General features: G+C 46.3%; 1 protein-coding gene across 1 annotated transcript; it reads right to left on the reverse strand.

Annotated features, from left to right (window-relative positions):
- Window positions 1-2: 2 nt before the first annotated feature.
- Window positions 3-16879, reverse strand: LOC108665577 (HEAT repeat-containing protein 5B). The gene is made up of 14 exons (XM_018152349.2): window positions 16585-16879; window positions 14478-14689; window positions 14062-14209; window positions 13351-13461; window positions 12257-12437; window positions 7915-11853; window positions 7285-7441; window positions 6794-7019; window positions 6138-6264; window positions 3986-4375; window positions 3522-3673; window positions 2706-2958; window positions 1672-1787; window positions 3-918 (listed from the first exon to the last, which is right to left on the reverse strand). Exons 1-14 carry the CDS (start codon window positions 16708-16710, stop codon window positions 751-753), a joined length of 6306 nt encoding a protein of 2101 aa, XP_018007838.1. The 5' UTR covers window positions 16711-16879; the 3' UTR covers window positions 3-750.
- Between the last annotated feature and the right edge of the window lie 3513 nt (window positions 16880-20392).

Raw genomic sequence — 20392 nt, forward strand, 5'->3', positions numbered from 1 at the left:
CGTTTAAAAAAATTAATATTCATAAATAATTGACGACTCATTTTTGGGCTTTGTTAACCATAATCCAATTTGATATTATAAGTTTCTTACACAATAACAACATCGTACACGCTAGGTTCTTATGATTATTATAGCATTTATAATTTGCATGCACTGCATAGGAAGCTACCGTCGAGTAGCATGTAACTTACAGCTCCAGGTCCCTGGGCAATATACAATTTCTTATCGTCCCAGACAAAACTAGAAATTGCAATGCTGGGATATGAATGAGCTCATAGACAGAACAGCTACATGCTTGGATGGAAGCAGCAAAAACAAGGAAGGGTTGATGTACAGCGGCTCAGATGACCGCTAGTAATTAAGTAAAATTGAAAGATTAGTTTCCTGCTCACAGCGAAGAAAAAATGACGATAGTTGAGCAATTTTTCGTTCAATTAATTTATAGATCAATGCCATCCGATAATGAAAAATTGTAATCAAATAGGAACATGTAGAGCAAAGACAACGACTCGAAGCAGGGAAGTGGTGAAAGATCCTCTGAATTGAGCCAGAACTTCATGGAACATTATTGCATTCGCTTAGAAAATGTTTCATTCGATGCACAAGTAGAAATGTATCATTCGAAGGTCGAAGTACACCGGTTAGATCTCTGTAGACTTTGACGTTCTCGTCAACAAGAGGAAAACGTCGCCTTGAAACGCAATAGGACAAAAATTATCATAAACTCTAGCGATGAAATCATTTCAATCGTCAGTGAAAATTAGAGAAGTCAGTCTTGAGTTGTATGGAGGGCGTGTGGTGGGAGATTCCGGTGGGTGGCGGGGGCTGGGGTGCGACAGTGGCGGACTGGCGGGCCTTGATGGCGGCTTCGAGGCGGGCACGCAGCTCAGGGCGCTGCGTCATCACCTCGCGGAACTCCTGAAATGGGACGGTGAGGATGAAGGGGCCACACATACTGCACTACACTAACACACGTACATACACTACACAAACTCATGCTCATACACTACACAAACTTTTCACTTTCCGCCCCCACATTGGTAAGCTACAAGGCTATATTGTTTCATGGAAATTTGAGAATATAAAGAACTACGTATCAATTTACAGCTAATAATATATTAATGGCGGTTTACTTAAATGAGCTCGTTGGGTGTTTACAGTGCGCTGAAGGCCACAGCGCTGAGATTGGCTGCTGCACTTGCGCAGTGGCTTTGGCAGCCAAAAAAAAAATGAAGAATCTCAACCCTTGTAATACTACTCTTCGGTCACTTTCAGTCTAACTGCGCGCTTGTATACAGATGATAATGAAAAGCAATGCATTTTTATGACCAGCAAATTAATGGCGCCGAACTTATGATTGAAATTTTATAAAAATACTTCAGTGTAAGAAGCTTGGAAGCCATTGCACCCACAAGTGTAACGTGAAAACGATTGGTGGCTGAGGAAGGGTATGAGGGTAGAGGCGTGGGCGGGGTCTGAGGGTGTAGAGGAGAGGGACAATACCTGAGGGTGCAGAGGAGAGGGACAGTACCTGAGGGTGCAGAGGAGAGGGACAGTACCTGAGGGTGCAGAGGAGAGGGACAGTACCTGAGGGTGCAGAGGAGAGGGACAGTACCTGAGGGTGCAGAGGAGAGGGACAGTACCTGAGGGTGTAGAGGAGAGGGACAGTACCTGAGGGTGCAGAGGGGCGAGGGTGTGCAGCCTGTTGAGGGCGACGCTGCAGAGGGCGGAGCTGCCGCTGCTGCACTCCACCAGGAACGACACGACAACGTGTAGCAGCTCGCACCCTGTAACATCAGTGAATGTTTAGCTCTAGAACTAAAGATAATCAGTTCTTAGCTCTAGAACTAAAATTAATCAGTTCTTATGTCTAGAACTAAGGAAAATCAGTCCTTAACTTCAGAACTGACGACAATCAGTTCTTAGGACTAGAACTTAGGACAATCAGTTCTTAGGTCTAGAACTAACAATAATCAGTTCTTAAGTTTGGAACTAATCGTTAATCGTAGGATATATGTAATCTAGATCGAACTAGTATAGTTTATATTGTTTTTTTCAGTCGCAAATGAACTAAGTATTGAAAAGCATAAGCAATGACTGGATAATTCACCAAGCTGTAATTTTGATTGTATACTTTTGGCAAAAACAATGTCCTAAAAGCGATTCTTGTTATCCACATAAAATTGCTGACCAACAACTTTCTACTTTACATAGCCCGGTTATTTGTTTTTTTTTCAGGACTTGATGTTCCAGTCGTTCTATTGACAATACACGGGACCTTTCAGCTGCGGATAGCAAACTGGTCTCCAGAACTTGTTAAGTGAAAATATTGTGAGTTCACTCGGTGACAACAGTTGATTTCAAACTCTAGAAGCTACATCTAAGAACTCTAGAACAAACTATATCACAATTAATAACAAATTTACGACTCTAGAAGTAACATCTATGAACTCTATAACTATAATACTATTAATAACAAACTCCTGACTCTAGAAGTAACAACTGTGAACTCTAGAACTATAACACTATCAATAACAAACTTAGAACTATAACACTATCAATAACAAACTCGTGACTCTAGCAATAATAGGTAAAACTAATGATGGTTATGTACAGACTCAAGCGCTAAAACAACTGCAGACTATAATACAACTATTGAATAAAGACATGGGTGCAAAAGTGAAAAAAAATTCGACGTGACTTACGGAATTTAGGAAGCGTTTTATCGAAGGTGAGAAGGATGGCGTCGAGAAGGACGTGGAAGAGGCGCAGCTCGAGCGCCGAGTCTGGGGCAGGCGAGGCAGGTGAGTCGGTAGCAGGCGAGTCTAGAGGCTCGGTTGCAAGCTTGTGTAGTTGGTACAGCAGACGGGGAAGCAGGGCCTGTATAAACACAGCACTCAGAGGTGCTGTTGTTTCCTTGAATATTCTGTATAGCTGCTCACAGCAACACAGCCGCACCTGCACACACATGATGTTTGAGCTGAAGTTCCACCAGCAGAGTGGGGAGGGGGGAGGGAACATGGGCGCGGCATGAATATTGGGAGGATACCTAGGAGTACGAAAGGATCGAGAGGATACCCAGGAGCACGAGAGGATACCTAGGAGCACGAGAGGATACCTAGGAGCACGAGAGGATACCCAGGAGCACGAGAGGATACCTAGGTGCACGTGAGGGTAGCTAGGAGCACGAGAGGATACCTAGGTGCACGAGAGGATACCTAGGAGCTGTCTCTTATACACATCTAGATGTGTATAAGAGACAGATACCTAGGAGCACGAGAGGGTAGCTAGGAGCACGTGAGGGTAGCTAGGAGCACGAGCTGTCTCTTATACACATCTAGATGTGTATAAGAGACAGAGGATACCCAGGAGCACGAGAGGATACCTAGGTGCACGTGAGGGTAGCTAGATGCCTAGGAGCACGAGAGGATACCCAGGAGCACGAGAGGATACCTAGGTGCACGTGAGGGTAGCTAGATGCCTAGGAGCACATGAGGATACCTGAAGGCCTCCGAGGGTACCTGGACGCTGGCGTGGTGCACGGCGCTCTTATAGAGGTTGAGGAGAGGGTAGCGGAGGGTGGGGGGAGCGGTGACGCAGGGGGGGCTGTGCACCACGAACGCCGTCACGGCTCTCAGCACCGCCACCTCGCTCACCTCGCGCTCCTCCAGGCCTGTCATGGTGTTATAGTTAATACGTGTAACACGGCACGTAACACATGTAACACGGCGTGTAACACGGCATGTAACACGGCGTGTAACACATTTAACACGGCATGTAAGGCATGTAACACGGCATGTAACACGTGTAACACGATATGCTACACGGCCTGTAACACTGCATGATACTCCTCAATAAGGCGTGTACGCCGTAGTTCAACACGAAATTCTACACTGCATATAACACATGAAATACTGCAAGTAAACGCGTACAGCATCGCACCCGTTCTCTTGCCGTGTCCACCACTATACCGGCCACCACTCACATATCTTAGCGCAGTCGAGGGTGGAGGCGAGGGCGGTCTGCAAGAGGCGGCACCACTGGTCTGCAGACCGAGGGTCACTTCTGTAGGGGTGGCTGCAGAGGGCAGCCAGCGTCCTGCAGCAGGCGGTGAGCAGCACACACTCTGCTCTGCAAGGGTCCTTGCTGTCAGCCTCTCCTCTAGCAGGATCTGAGTCACCATTCTTCCCTCTGGCAAGGTCTGTACCCTCACTTTTCCCTCTGTCAGGGTCTACTTTACCCCCAGAGGGTGAAGAGGTGTCAAGACATGACGTGGAGACGCTACAAGCCCTCAGCATGCCCGTCGTCAGGAACATGAGGGTAGGGAGCACTGCTACGCCTCCTGCAAAGCGGTTTGAAAAGGTTACAGGTTGCACTTAAAGGAATAACTCCACGATAATTTAGAAAATAAACTATCCTAAAACTATAACAAATATCAAGATCTTGCTTGGCTCTTGTTGCTCGATCACTGGACTTAGCAGCGACAACAGTGAATCATACGAGCTAAATAGAAGTACATGGGGATCTACCGAAAGCCATTATAAATTATAGTCAATTTAGCAATTGAGGACCCCTTATTTAACTGGATTTGCACACAACAAGTGAATTTCTGTAAAATAATTCTTGGCGCAGTAACTGAAACCTCGCCAGTTGTATTACAGCTCAGTATTGCTCTCGAGTATTTTAAGGTAATAGCTTTCTTACTTATAGGCTTCAGAACAAAGGTAGTACAGGTGCTGCAGTTGCTTCAAAACAAAGGTGTATATGTGTATAAGAACATGTATTTATACTCGTGTATAAGTACACTTGCTGCTGTTGCTTCAGAACAATAAAGCACAAGACTGTTAGAGCAACAGCGTCAAGTTGAACGGTGGATTTTGTTGCCTCACACGCACCTGTAGGGCAGCCTCACACGCACCTGCAGGGCAGCCTCACACGCACCTGCAGGGCAGCCTCACACGCACCTGCAGGGCAGCCTCACACGCACCTGCAGGGCAGCCTCACACGCACCTGCAGGGCAGCCTCACACGCACCTGCAGGGCAGCCTCACACGCACCTGCAGGGCAGCCTCACACGCACCTGCAGGGCAGCCTCACACGCACCTGCAGGGCAGCCTCACACGCACCTGCAGGGCAGCCTCACACGCACCTGCAGGGCAGCCTCACACGCACCTGCAGGGCAGCCTCACACGCACCTGCAGGGCAGCCTCACACGCACCTGCAGGGCAGCCTCACACGCACCTGCAGGGCAGCCTCACACGCACCTGCAGGGCAGCCTCACACGCACCTGCAGGGCAGCCTCACACGCACCTGCAGGGCAGCCTCACACGCACCTGCAGGGCAGCCTCACACGCACCTGCAGGGCAGCCTCACACGCACCTGCAGGGCAGCCTCACACGCACCTGCAGGGCAGCCTCACACGCACCTGCAGGGCAGCCTCACACGCACCTGCAGGGCAGCCTCACACGCACCTGCAGGGCAGCCTCACACGCACCTGCAGGGCAGCCTCACACGCACCTGCAGGGCAGCCTCACACGCACCTGCAGGGCAGCCTCACACGCACCTGCAGGGCAGCCTCACACGCACCTGCAGGGCAGCCTCACACGCACCTGCAGGGCAGCCTCACACGCACCTGCAGGGCAGCCTCACACGCACCTGCAGGGCAGCCTCACACGCACCTGCAGGGCAGCCTCACACGCACCTGCAGGGCAGCCTCACACGCACCTGCAGGGCAGCCTCACACGCACCTGCAGGGCAGCCTCACACGCACCTGCAGGGCAGCCTCACACGCACCTGCAGGGCAGCCTCACACGCACCTGCAGGGCAGCCTCACACGCACCTGCAGGGCAGCCTCACACGCACCTGCAGGGCAGCCTCACACGCACCTGCAGGGCAGCCTCACACGCACCTGCAGGGCAGCCTCACACGCACCTGCAGGGCAGCCTCACACGCACCTGCAGGGCAGCCTCACACGCACCTGCAGGGCAGCCTCACACGCACCTGCAGGGCAGCCTCACACGCACCTGCAGGGCAGCCTCACACGCACCTGCAGGGCAGCCTCACACGCACCTGCAGGGCAGCCTCACACGCACCTGCAGGGCAGCCTCACACGCACCTGCAGGGCAGCCTCACACGCACCTGNGCAACACAAGACGCGTTGTATTGGCGGCAACACAAGACGCGTTGTATTGGCAGCAACAAATGTGTCGGGACTCACCTGTGGCGCAATTGAGGGCTCGTGGCGCACCATGACGCAGAGGCACACCTGTCAAAAGCAAAGAAATTAAGTGATATTTATTGCACTTATGCCGATTCATGACACACTGCACAAAAAAAAAAATATATATATATAAATTATGGCGATATTTATGGCACTGTCGTATTCATAACACACTGCGCCATACATGGCAATAGAATGCACTTCAATGCACAATGTACTTCAAAGTAGAATTTCAAGTCTCTCCCTATATTAATTCTAATATAAGATAGATTCCACAGTCGTCACATATTAAAATGCTTTATGTACCTCATTATTTTATAGATTTATTTAATTATTTGCTCGTCACATATTAAAATACTTTATATACCTCATTATTTTACAGATTTAATAAACATACAGAAATTATTTGTCTATTTCTATCAAAGATAAGATAAGATATAACTGTACAGGCATGGACTGCAACCTGCAAAGCGGCGAATAAAATACTTTATATACCCCACAGATTCATTTAATTATTTTACCTATTTATATCAAAGACAATATAAGATATAATTATACAGGCATGCACTGTAACCTGCAGGGCTGCAAAGACCAGGCTACTGCTGGGGTTGATCTCGCCCGTGTCGCCGCCCTCAGCCAGCAGGTCAGCGTCCCCGTCACGCAGGTTGGCAGGCCGCCCTTTGCACTGCTGCAGCTGGTGCTTCATGCGCTGCAGGTGGTCCAGTGACGCTCTTATGACCAACTCCACCACACTCACGCTCAGCTGGTGCAGTGCGGCGCTGTCGCAGCTCACCACACGTCTGAGAGGGGCGGGGAGGTTAGCCCACTCACTCTCATACCCATGCCCCCACTCACTCTATGCCCTCTCACACTCTATCATCACACGGCAAGACACTTCAGACATCACAAGACACACTAGGTCTACCTGTGCGCGATACACTAGGCACACTAGGCATACCTGTGCATGACACACTAGACCTACCTGTGCATGACACACTAGGCCCATCTGTGCAGCATGACACACTAGGCACAATTGGCGTACCTGTGCATGACACACTAGCCTACCTGTGCATGAGGGAGACGATCTCTACAGCAAGGGGAGGGTTGGCGGCCAAGATGGCGGAGGGGAGGGTGTGGGGCAGGAGGGTGTGGAGGGCCAGTAGGCACACCTCCTCCTGGGTCTCCTCGCACGCCCCGCTGCAGAGGTAGCACACGCACGTTCCTGACGAAGTAGACACGTTGTTTAGCAATTACCAGAGACATAATGTTGTCCTTGATCAATAGCTCATTTTATTTTAAATACATACAGAACCAAAAATTTTTACTCTAAAATATAATTTTCAGTTAATTTAATCATTCTAAGATCGTTTTCTACACTAACGAGCGAGTAATTCACTGCAGTGATGTACAGCAATTCACTGCAGTGATGTACAGTAATTCACTGCAGTGATGTACAGTAATTCACTGCAGTGATGTACAGTAATTCACTGCAGTGATGTACAGTAATTCACTGCAGTGATGTACAGCAATTCACTGCAGTGATGTACAGCAATTCACTGCAGTGATGTACAGCAATTCACTGCAGTGATGTACAGCAATTCACTGCAGTGACGGCAAATTAGCTAGTTCTTGCCATTGAAGTTCATTTATCACAGTTATCGCAACACAAACTTTGCTGCCACCAACACCACGTACCCAGCAGCAGGTGGAAGTGGTCTGCGGTCATGAGGTTGACGGGCGCCGATGGATCTTCTTGCGACCTTTGAGCCAACCTCGCGTCCTCCCGCCCCACTTTAGAGTTGTCTAGAGTGCCTTTGGCGCTCCTGAGGTCTTCAGTGTCAAGGTCCTCACCAGGACAATTGCTGAGCCACAAGGCCGAGGCATAAAGCATTGGCCCCCAGGCCTGTCGGTAATACTCCCTGACGTTGTCGATGGCCTCGTTGCTGTAGAACGCCCCGCCGCTCTGGGGAAGCTGACTTGCGAACTCGGGAGGAAGTCCCAGCATCGCGTGGTCCTTGAGGGCAGCCAACCAATTTTGCGGCAAACTTTGCAGTTCAGGCGCCACTAAATTGCCTAAGTTCTCTTCGCCGGACTTGTTATCTGGAAGCTCGGTCACGTGAACACCAGACGCTTGCATTTCAGGTTGCCCGGCCGGCAGGTCAGAAGCTCTTCGCTGTTTGAGCGGCAGAGCCTTGTGTTGGGCCGCTCCGGTCTGAGATACAATGTAAACTTCAGCCCAAGCCTTAAGAATGGCGAGTTTCTCTAGCGTTGCGGCACTCTCGTTGTAGAGGCCTTGAGTAGACGCCTCGTTTAGTTTACGAAGGGAAGACACTAGAAGCTGATGAACTCTGCGCAGATCGTTCAGATCTCTGGCGACGCCTGAGCCTATCCACGTACTGCACACTTCGCATGCACGCGCCGTCACGTGCGACGCCGTGTCTGCAGCGAACGCTGGTCGCAAGGCAGCCCCCACCTGAGCCTGGTATTGCTCAAGGATCACGTGACCGGGAAACTCGGGCTCCGGACTCTTAGCAAACTTATCTATGACCAACTGTAGGATGGTCAGACCCTCCAGCCGCAGCTGATCGCTCTCGGAGGTGGCAGCTATGAAGCCCATGCGGATGAGTTCGCTCAAGTGCAGTACTAAGTACTCCGCCTGCGCTCCTTTAGCGGCACGTTGCCGCGCTACTGAAAGATCCAAATGCGCCTCTGAGTCACCGCACTCGTTGATGATCTTAGCAACGCACTGGGCAGCAAACACCCGCGATGTCCAACGAGGGGGCAGAGCAGGGTGGGGGTCGGGGTCAATAGTTGCATGGAACTCGACGAGGTCCTCGTCATCAGCTGTAGGCTCCAATCCATCTTTGAGACCAGAGTCAGCGGCTCCGTCCTGGGCATTGGTGAGTACCTCGCGGCAGAGCGTGAGCCACATCCTGAGATGCGTGGGTGCGAGCGCGTGTAGCGTGAAGAGTAGAGTGTGCTGCGCGTGACTCACTAACACGGGGTCGTTCTCGTAGTCCAGCAACGAAAAAAGCAAACCTGGAAGACCACTTTCAGGAATCTGGTGCTGCTCTTTGTCAGACTCGAGCGTCCCAGACGCGTTGTTAGCAGACATAGCGAGCACGTGGTGACATACTTCTAGAGCCTCCCTCTGGGCAAGCTGCCGCAGACAACTCACAGCGGCTCGTCTCAGGAACAAGTGCTTGCTAAAAAGCTTGTGTACAAGCATGGGCACCAGCGACGATAAGTTTACGTGGCGGGGAGCAAACATGTGCATCTGCTGCAGGCAAGTCACAGCCTCGGCCTGTACAAACGGATCTGAATGCTGCTGCACAAGGCTACAGCCGCACAGCAGCGACCAACGCTCGTTTACAACAGCACTGTCGCTGCTCTGCAGTTCAGGTCCAATAGTCGTGATGAGAGCCTGCAAGCACTTGCCGATACAGAGCTGCACTTCACTCGAGCTGCACGACAGCAGCAGGTCGAGCAGCAAGTTCAGCGCCGGCTCCACGTACGAACTGAACATCGGACCACCGGAGTCTGCTATCATGGAGAGTGCGTGTAACGCCCAGACCTGAACTACGGGAGCTGTGAAGTCCTTGGCCAGGGCCAGAAGGATGCTGATGGAGGTGCTGAGATGGTGACTCGACCCCATCCCCCCCACACAGCGATGTAGACAACCTAAAGCAAGGGAGTGCCCAGTTCGGCTGGTGGCGTCTCGGGCGCTACGCAATTTATCAAAGCTGGTCTGCGCAAGGGCGGCTACAAAGTGCGGGTCCCCAACGACCTGAGCCATGCGTCCTATTGCCTCACCCGACGCACATCTCAGTAAAGGGTTAGTTTGACTCAATCCGTCCATCAGCAGCGCCGTTGTCGTCTTTTTGACGTCTTCCTGCCCCAAAGAACCTTTGGTATCAGTTAATCTCTTGAGGGCAATGAGCAACGCACACAAAATGTTTGTTAGGATAGCTTCTTGTCTCAGGCTCTTGCTGGCACGGATCATCTCTATGAAGAGATTAAGCATCTTAAGTCTGTTCTTGTTGGCCACAAGAGGGAACATCTGGCCGAAGAGCGTGACGGACGCGTCAATAACTGCGACGCCTAACGGCAGGGGATGTGGGGTGTCACTCGAGGCTTTGTATAGGCAGGTAGGGTCGTGCTCTAGAGCACCAGCAGCTCCGTTGGAGTAGAGCTGCTCCTCCAGGATGTTCAAGTCGGGGTGGTGAAGGGTTGGGGACAGCAGCGGGGCGTGGTGAGAGGCGCAGATGAAGCGCAGGAGAGAAGAGCTCGTGTTGGCGCCGCTCTCAGCGAGGGTGAACTCGCTCACGAGGAGCTTCAGTACAGTACTGAAGTGACCCTCGAAAGACTGCGGTGGAAGAAGAGTCAGCACTTGGTATAGTCTGAGACGCACCATCGCAGTTGATGCCTTAAGCTGCTGGCCGTGCTGCTTCACGATGCTCGAGATGCTGACGAGCATCAGTAGCGCTGACTCTATAGGCATCAGCAGCCGGCGGATAGCATCGTCACCAGCCAACTCAGGACAATGGAGGAGGAAACTGTGCATGGATGACAAGGCTCCAGCCCGACCCTCCAGAGTGACTTGCCACGTGAACGCGTCTCCACGGGCCTTCTCGCTCTCTATTTCTTTATTGGAGCGCGGGAAGGAGTTTTTCCAGAGCAACAGCATCCTTGGCAGGAGTCCTTTGACCACAGCTACCCCAAGGGTCATCACAGAACCAATGATCAGCCAGCCGGCCTGAGTTCTGTGTAAAGACAGACGCGAGTTCTGTGATGCAGAACGCAGTAGTTCTTCTGCGAGGTTAAAGACAACTTTACCCCTCAAGTGAGGGATCCCTAGAGGCGTCCTAGACACGCAGCCCACGAGAGCAGCGATAGCGCAGCTGTAGCCCGCAATGGCTTCAGTCGAAGCTTTCAAGGAATCGATTTTATCGCAGCAGCGCGCGATGAGAGGATGCAGTTGCGAGGGCAGCGCCACACATATGCACTGTAAACACCAGGCGGCCGACAAGCGTGCTGCAAAGTTAGGATGCAGCAGCACGGACAGCACGCAATCTATCATGCCGAGATGAGGGTCCAGCACGGTGGAGGAACTGGACGTGCTGAGGGCCAGCACCAGGTTACCCAGCTCAAGCAGCATGCATATAAGCACATGTTGACTACCGCCGTTGTTGACGTCGTTACTGTCATTGCTGACGTCGACGCCGTTCATATGCAGCGTGATGATGGCAGTGATCTCCTTACATGCGACCGTCTGGGCCTTCTCCCCCAGCATGCGGCCTAGCGTGCTGCGCAGGATGAAGCTAACGCACTTCCTGGAGTAGACGGCGTCAACGTGGGAGGTGCTGGCTTTAGGGTTGCTGATCACCTCGGAAATGTGCTTCAGGAAAGAAGCCATGTTCTTCTCCAGCCACAACGACCCGAGCTCCTGCACGAAGGTGACGTAGGCCTGGGTTACTCCTACTCTTAGTTCCCTAGTGACGCCCGAGGAGCCCTTGATGATCTCCCCCTTCAGGAAGCTCGTGCCTCCGCGCAAGAACCCCGACGCTAGCAACGCCAGGGCCTCGTCCAGCGACACGAGGCGTGGCGCGCTCTTGTTGCTGTTGCTTTGGATCGCTGCAACAACAAAAAATTTTAAGATCGATAGATTAACATTTATTCCAACTGGTTATAAAAATTAAAAGGAATCAGGAATCAAGTTTAACTGGCTTGACGAGTTTGCAGTACTTCTTCAATCACAGCTATTATAAAACGTCTAAAACACAGAACGTCTGATGAGTTGAGCCTACGGACATTCTAACTTGCCAGAAAACATATAAGGCTCAAGCCTACAACATATAGGGCTCAAGCCTACAACATTTATATGCCATCGAGCTTGCAATAAATGAAATAAATCCATCGCTTTATGGGTGTGTTCAGAGCCTCACCTCTGAGGACATCTTTAGGAGGACACTGTGTGGTGGCAAGACTCACCTCTGAGGACATCTTTAGGAGGACACTGTGTGGTGGCAAGCCTTACCTCTGAGGACATCTTTAGGAGGACACTGTGTGGTGGCCAGGAGGCTCCCCAGCAGGCAGGTGAGAGCACATCGAGCGTCGTAGGAGGTGCAGCTCTCGAGGGCCCGCATGCACAGCGTGCACATGTGCTCGAGGTCTGTAGTGTACAGCAGCACTGCGTGCTTGCTCAGCTCCACGAGGCACTGCACAGTCAACACAGTGCCTTTGGTCTTGGTCATTACATTAGTGCCTTTGGTCTTGGTACAGCCTTTGGTCTTGATCTTTACAATTCACTGCTCACTTGCACCTATTTGTCGGGTGTCAATCAGGCGTCTTATTATATTCATTATAATTATATTCTAAGATTAGATGATCTGTAATTGAGACGTAATTTTCACTAGACGTGGTAGAGATTGATAGAAAAGTACTAGACCTGAGTCAGCATGGACAACATCACGCGATCAAGACCTCAGTATTGGGCGGAAGCCGTGATTCTATAAAAGGGCTGGGAACCCTAGTAAGGCCCCCAGTAACTGACAAGTATGCCGACATATAACTCGCGTTAGAGCTACTCTGACCTAACGGTCGACATCTTATGCTTTTACCACTAATATAACTCTCATATATAACCCTCCCGTATACTGTACTGTAAGTCTCATGTATAACCATCCCGTATACTGTGCAGTAACTCTCATGTATCCACCCTGTTTCAAGAAGATAAGTTTTCTAGAAAGATGGTGTCTTACTTATCCCTCACACACTTAGTCAACGAATCCTTGTCCTCAGGTAGAAATATATAATCAGTTAGGTTGTGTTTAATATTGCTACTAGACATATTGCCTATTTCCATACTCATTGTCTTATTAATAGCCGAATTATATAGAAGAACTTGTCACGATATAGCCACACCATGAATACAGGTTTAAGTTTCAGATTCTGAAATGAAATCATCATTTGTTATTGATAGCTTCAGAACGAGATGGTTGGACGGGTGTAGTGAGCAAAATAGCTGCAGAATTTCACCTCATGTCTATGCATCCATCATCAGTTTCAATGGTATTTGAAACAAAAGGTCTGGTAACGAGAATTACGGCAGTAGACAAAGGGTTGATTTACCATGGCGGCAGCCCGACGCACTGGCATGGCGCGGTCTGTGAGTCCAACTTTGGTGGCCTTGATGATGTCTTTGTGGACGTTCGAGGCAGCGGTGCCCATGCCGGCCGTGATCTGCACATTATACCTCATTTGAATGTCCTTACTTATTTATGTCCTTCAACTTAAAGGGACAATTCTTAGAGTGTTTAAAAGTGCATCATTAGTCCAATCTGCTGAGTGGCAACAGCTGTATTGTACGACAGTCCACTCTGGAGAGTGGGAGCAGCTGCATTGCATGGCAGTCCACTCTGTTGAGTGGGAGCAGCTGGATCAAGACTTACTGGGACCTTAAGTAGATGAACTATTAAACAACACAAAGGCATTTTTTCAGCATTTAACCTGTAAGTAGGAGCACAAATATCCACTGAATGAGTAAATTTTAGTTTGGAATATTTCTTTGCCTCCATGTAATGTGCTCAAGTAAAAGGAATATCCGAAAAAAGCTGTCACTGCAAGCCACTTCCAAGTCAAATCTTTCTTTGAAGAGGTCAGAACAAGTTACTGCTGGCCACATTATAATGCTTCCTCACAAGTGACCATGATCTGCACTCAGAGCTGACACTCAGCACTGCGGAGGCTGGGTCCAAATTATCATACCTTCTCAAGAGTGACCATGATCTGCACTCTGAGCTGAGACTCGGCACTGCGGAGGCTGGGTCCAAATTATCATACCTTCTCAAGAGTGACCATGATCTGTACTCGGAGCTGAGACTCGGCACTGCGTAGGCTCTTGATGAGGATGTGCACTGTCTCTTCATAGGATCGGCCCATCATGCGGCCCAGCCTCTCATACATAGCACCAATACAAGCCACAGCAGCCCTTAACAGTTTAACATCTAATATTTATATGATAATATTTATAAAACAAATTAAATCTATATCCAAGTAAAACAATTCTCTGCTAAAAATCAAGTTACCTGGTAATAGGAATTTGAAAAATGTAAGAAATTATCTTTATATACGGTATAATAAATCACACCATGACATGATCAAGAAATATTCAAGCTCATAACAATCAAATAAAAAAGCCATGAAACAATTATCCATCAACACTTAACCAAGCATGATATACTTGATCAATAACTTACAATCGTGTTGATAGGAAGCTGGGCGAGTCATCCTTGTTCTTAAGAACATCATTGCATTTGTTGATGGTTTCAAAGAGCAAGAAAGTATCCCCCACACTGAAGAGGGTGGCTAGGGCGCTGGCTACCAACTGCCGAGCTGGAGCTCCGGCACACTGTGACATCTGGCCCATCAGCTGACCAACCAACTTCTCCTGACATCCTTTGATGTCTGACTGCACAAATTCAAAGTTATTCTCACATTTTGTAATACAGCCCAACGCAAAAGGTTAGCCCCACCCCTTTAAAACATCACAACACATCGAGTTTTGCCAGTTTTAACGTGCAAATGGTAGCAAACGATTTGTCTTGCGCTCTGCAATCTATAGCAGGTAAAATTTGGTGAAGAAGTTAATTACTGGCGGAAAAATCAAGCGGTCTGTGTTTTTGCACCGACGCAAAAGGTTAGCCCCACTTTGCAAGTTTGGCGCTCTTGTGGACAGGACGCAGCGTAGACTCGCTGCAAAGGGTGCGTTCATAGCGTAGTAGTTGTGCACGGATCTTACGCTCACCTAGGCAAGAAATGGGCGCTGGAAAGCCTCTAACTGAGTTTCAGAAAGGTGCCACTCAAGCCCTGATGGTGCTGCCTGTGGGAGAGCATCCTAGCCTGCGTCAAATGGAGGCACAAGTGGGGTGTAGCCGCAAAGCCATCTCCAACTATCTCAAGGACCCCGTGAACTACGGAAAGCGGCACACCAAAGGCCGCCCCAAGAAGATGTCGGCCCGTGACACGCATCGCCTCTTCTGAGTTGCGGCGCCTGGCAACTTGAGTGCACCCAAACTAGTCCAAAAGTTGGAGCTCAATGTCTCCAAGTCCACCGTCTCTCGCACCCTCCCGTCCTCCGGCATTTTCCAATACCTGAAGATGAACAAGGCCCCCCCAATTGACCGAGGCTCACAAGCATGCCAGGGTCGCCTGGGGCACAAAGTATGCAAGTACTTGTGATGACACCTGAGTCAAAACCATCTTTTCTGATGAGAAGAAATGGAAGTTGGATGGCCCAGATGGTCTGAAGTACTACTGGCATTGCCGCTGGAATGATCCAAAGGCAGCTTTTAGCGGCCAAAATGGTGGGGGCAGTGTAATGGTGTGGGGGGCCTTTCATGCAAATGGGACGAGCGAGCTCATCTTCCTCGAAGGCAACCAGTGCGCGGACGACTATGTCCAAATGCTCGAGGACCATCTACTTCCCGTCATCCGCCACCAAATTTGCTGCCGCGCCATCTTCCAACAAGATAGTGCCTCAATCCATACGGCGCGCACGACCAAGGCCTTCTTCAAGCATGCCAAAATCCGGGTTATGGGCTGGCCAGCCAAGTCCCCCGATCTGAATCCCATTGAGAACGTCTGGGGGTACATGGCTGGGATTGTCTACGCCTGCGGGAAGCAGTATGCCATGAAGGAAGAACTTGAGTTGGCCATTCAAGCCGCCTGGTCCAATCTGGACCCCAACTACCTCCGTAGATTGTCTCGGGGCATGAAAAAGCGGTGCTTGGATGTCTACAAAGCCAACGGGGAGCATATCGGTAAATAACCTTTAGTTTTGCAGCTGACGTATGTTTTGCTTTGCCTAAAATGTCAAAGTGTGCAAAGTGGGGCTAACCTTTTGCGTCGGTGTAAAAACATGTGTTTTTCATTTTCTCCGTTACTAATTACATTTTCACTACAGTCTATTGTATTTTGATTACTGAGACCAAGACGATTCGTTTGCCACTACTTGCACAATAAAACTCGCAAAACTCGATGTGTTATGATGTTTTGAAGGGGTGGGGCTAACCTTTTGCGTCGGGCTGTAGGGACTTCTGCAATGAAGTCTGAACTTCTCTTTTGTATAAAAGATACAAAATGTTTGTAATTAAATGATGGCAAGCAGCATTAAAATGCAGATTTAGCTCACAAATTAATACATATTTTTTTGCAATATTCTCTTGGAATTAAATACATGGAATCAATATTGAAAAATATCTAGCTGTGCTCAAATTTCATGTAATTTGAGCTAAATAATAACTAAAAAATTGAGTATCCAGAAAATGTATATATAAAATCAAATAATAGGAAAGTTGTACTCACCTTATTTGCAGCCCCAATAATTTTATTCAAGAAGCGTAGCCATTCATATATAAAAAGAGGCTTTTTGGCATCTGGTATTTGCTTCAAAGCTTCTTCATTCAATGTTAGGCTATGACTCAACTCCATATTTATAATTGATTAGTTTATAAATTATGATTGACAAAATAGTCTTTATGCAGTTTTTTTATACATATAACAATTTTGTCTATTCTTCCTTGGCATTAAAAATTGTTAAAATTGCAAATAATGAATTTTCTTATACACTTGACCTCTGCATGGATATCAGTTTCTGAAATGTAACTAACAAATCAACATACAAAATTATTGTAGTAACATTCTCAACCATTATATAATTTTGCCTTTGAAATGACAAATATAATAGAAATGACAATTCTTAGAAATGACAAAATAGTTGAATTTTAAATATTAAGACTAAGAGTAAGATTGGGAAACATGCGTTATGCCCTGCTTATCACTTGAAGGAATACCTCAAGCGAACGAACTCATGGGAACACAAATTCGAGGAAGAAACAATCTAAAGATCAAATAGAGCTTTATAATGTTCAAAGCAAACAGCCTAAAACTCCGAGCTCTAATTAGATTGTTTTCGTTCCTCAAACGAAAATAAGAAAAAAATTTGTTCATTATTTACAAGTAAAAAATATTTAAAACCTTCATCAGAAATTGTGCAAATGTAAATTAACTTTGACTGAATACATTATTATTAGTTATTACTATTTAGAACAATCAATTAAAGTTAATTAGACTGCAAACAAAGAGATTGCCAGATGAGGCTTCTTGAATCAGCTCCTCTTCCTTAGTTATTATTTCAACTGATATTTTAAATTAAATTTACAATTAATGTTTTTCAGTTTTTGGTATAAAATACTTGGCAACAGTTTATTGATATGCACTGCTGCATTGGGAACTGGAATCCGGTATCCTGTATCCATAGCTACATCACATAGCTGCGCAAGTGCTTTTGCTGTATTCCCATGTACTTGTACTGTTGTACATGAATAACATGATTCTGCTATGTGCTGCCTTGAGAAGTCTGCTGTATTCAAACGGTTCATCGCGTAGAACTCTTATTTGTGGCATGATTTGTTATAGTTATTAGTTCATGAAGGTTAATTTGTTGTGTTTACTATAGAAACAAATTAAAGACAAATATTTATTATTTATTTATTCTAATTAAAATCTTTATGTATCTGTGTTGCTGCTTTCTTCTTCCAAGTGCAAATTTAATTCTTTCTATTTTTCTTCCTTTCTATCTTTACCTACAAAAATTTTTGGACAAGAAAAAAAAAAACAGCCAAGCAGTATCAAAAATTAACATCATATATGGAATTCAATCCTACCTGGGTGAATTATCTCCTAATCCTATCTAAAGTATATATATATAATTTAACTTTTAATAAAACTGAATAGCTAATCAGGATGCAAAATTCCAAATTAGGGTAAACGCGGTATATTCCGACATCGTGGGTAATTCCGTCACCTCTCTAGTTTTTCCTTTATATTAAGCTTTGTTTTAGTTCCATGCCTTCGTTGATGGTTGAAATGGTGACGTCATACATTTGTGCGTCAAACTACTGCCAAAACACTAGGTCTTGGCCATCAAGCAGGAAAATATTGAGATCCAAAGAGAGACAATGCACGCTACCCAGTGAGATCAGCAAAAAATGTGTCAAATTTGACAGTTGACCTTGCTCTACTAAATAGTGAATAACTGTTTGTATAGGAAGAATATTATGGTTTGAGACTTTTAAACATGTCTGACAGTCTGTGAATATATTAGAAATCCTTTAAGTATACTTGTATTTGCTGATCTCAAGTGGTAAATAAATTAATAGATGATCAAGTTGAGAAATGGATTTAGACACATGAAAACTAATTCCATCACAACTTGAATTGGACACACACAGATTGTTCCAAGCTGTGTACAAAAATTAAAATTTGCTTAATTAAGAGCTTAATAGTTGTTAATTAAAAGCGTAATTAAGTAGTGTTCAATATTCATTAGTGTTCTAATTCAAAGCCGTGTTGTATTCCAATACAGCTCACACAGCAAACGGAATTCGAACACATGGATGACGGCATTATGTATCAGTAGAATTTGAAGCGCGGACGGAATACCTACGCCTCACCATAGTGGCAAAGCAGAGAGTTTTTTAGACTCTTGTCTAAAGATCATTTTTGAGTCCTATAAGTAGACCAGTAAAGTATCATGGATACCAGCATTATCATACTTAATTAATTGGTTTAAATCATGAGTAAAGGAGGAAATTAAGAATGAACTGATTCTAAACAATCTCTGGTTTGTCACTATGCGCCTCACCACGTGCCTAATATAGCCACACACAGTGACTGAATATAGGGATTTGGTAGGTTTGCATTCTAAAGGCTTTTAAATAAATATGGCAACATTTTGTGACGTTTCGTTGTTGCTGATGTGTAGTGAGGTGTTTTGAGAGTCACATAAAGCAAACAGAACTTGAGTAACACATACGTTTATTTTTTTATAGTTTTTCATTTCTCGATGCGTCCTTAATGTGACGGAATATACCGCGTTTACCCTAATAAAAACAATGTGTAACATTGAAACTTGGAGCTGTAACTGTAAGATTTCACTCTAGAGGATTATTCCAATCAAGCTAATCACTAATTAATGGGTATGAGAAAATTGGTAGGTAGGTAACCTGTGCGTCATTTATAACTTATAAATTAGGTACCTACAAATATTTTTGTACTACTTCGCTCTTCAACTTCAACACTAATACTAATAGCTAAATGAATCAACAGGAACAGCCTAACAGGTGCTGCCTGCTGGCTGTCCGTACCTACACTACAGTCATACAATCTGAGAAATGATTTGTAAAAAGTATTCTGAACATTAGTCATGAATTAGATATTTAGATTTAGAGTTTAGACGAAGACTAAAAGTGCTAAGTGCACAACTTGAACTGAATGGTCCTTATTTACGATACAAACGACACCGACAGTACCAACTTTAACTAAACAACAACACTATAAATATAAAACAGTCAAAAACTTTATACAACACCCCACAAACCATCTTGAATTATCATAACCACAACTGAGATATAGGTATGTACATTGATTCTTATAAATATAGATCATTTTCTAAGCAAAGTAAAAATTTGGTGTTAACTTGACTGTATCGTCGCAAGAGGTTGCCAAGCAATACGTAATCTAAAGTATCACATAAGTGACGCTTGCTATGTTATTCTCGTGAAGTAAACAAAATTTTAAATTTAATGACGCAAAAGACATCAATTTCTATAAAATATAAGATCGGATGATAGGGTTAATTATACTATAGCTTAGGATTTTTACCAAGCGACTTGAATCTGCTTTACTCCGTTTTATATAGCATTTAACGTGCAGTTCATCGAATAATTATATGGTTTTCCCATATTAATTGAGTTTATTTTCAGAAAACCGATATTGCCAATGCATGTTAGGTTTTGACTTGCTTAGGTTATTAGGTTTATTTGTAATTTCTAAAAACCTGCTTAACGTCCTATGCAATGATTCTGTTAATAGTTTAAAGATGCACGATTCAGCACTAACCGACGTCTTAAATAGAATTAGGAAGAGCGGTCTAAAATTGAAAGTGTTTGTTTAATAAGGAAGAAATTAAATTTCTCGGACACGTGGTCAATAAATATGGAATTTCAAATAGATCAGGGAAATTAGACGCAATTATGCGGCTGGAAACTTCTGGATATGTGAACGAGCTGAGTAAGGTCCTTGGGATGCTTAATATTCTATTTAAATTTGT

Source organism: Hyalella azteca, unplaced genomic scaffold (genome assembly GCF_000764305.2).
Source record: "Hyalella azteca isolate HAZT.00-mixed unplaced genomic scaffold, Hazt_2.0.2 contig11696, whole genome shotgun sequence".
In the NCBI taxonomy this organism is placed as follows: Eukaryota; Metazoa; Arthropoda; class Malacostraca; order Amphipoda; family Hyalellidae; genus Hyalella; species Hyalella azteca.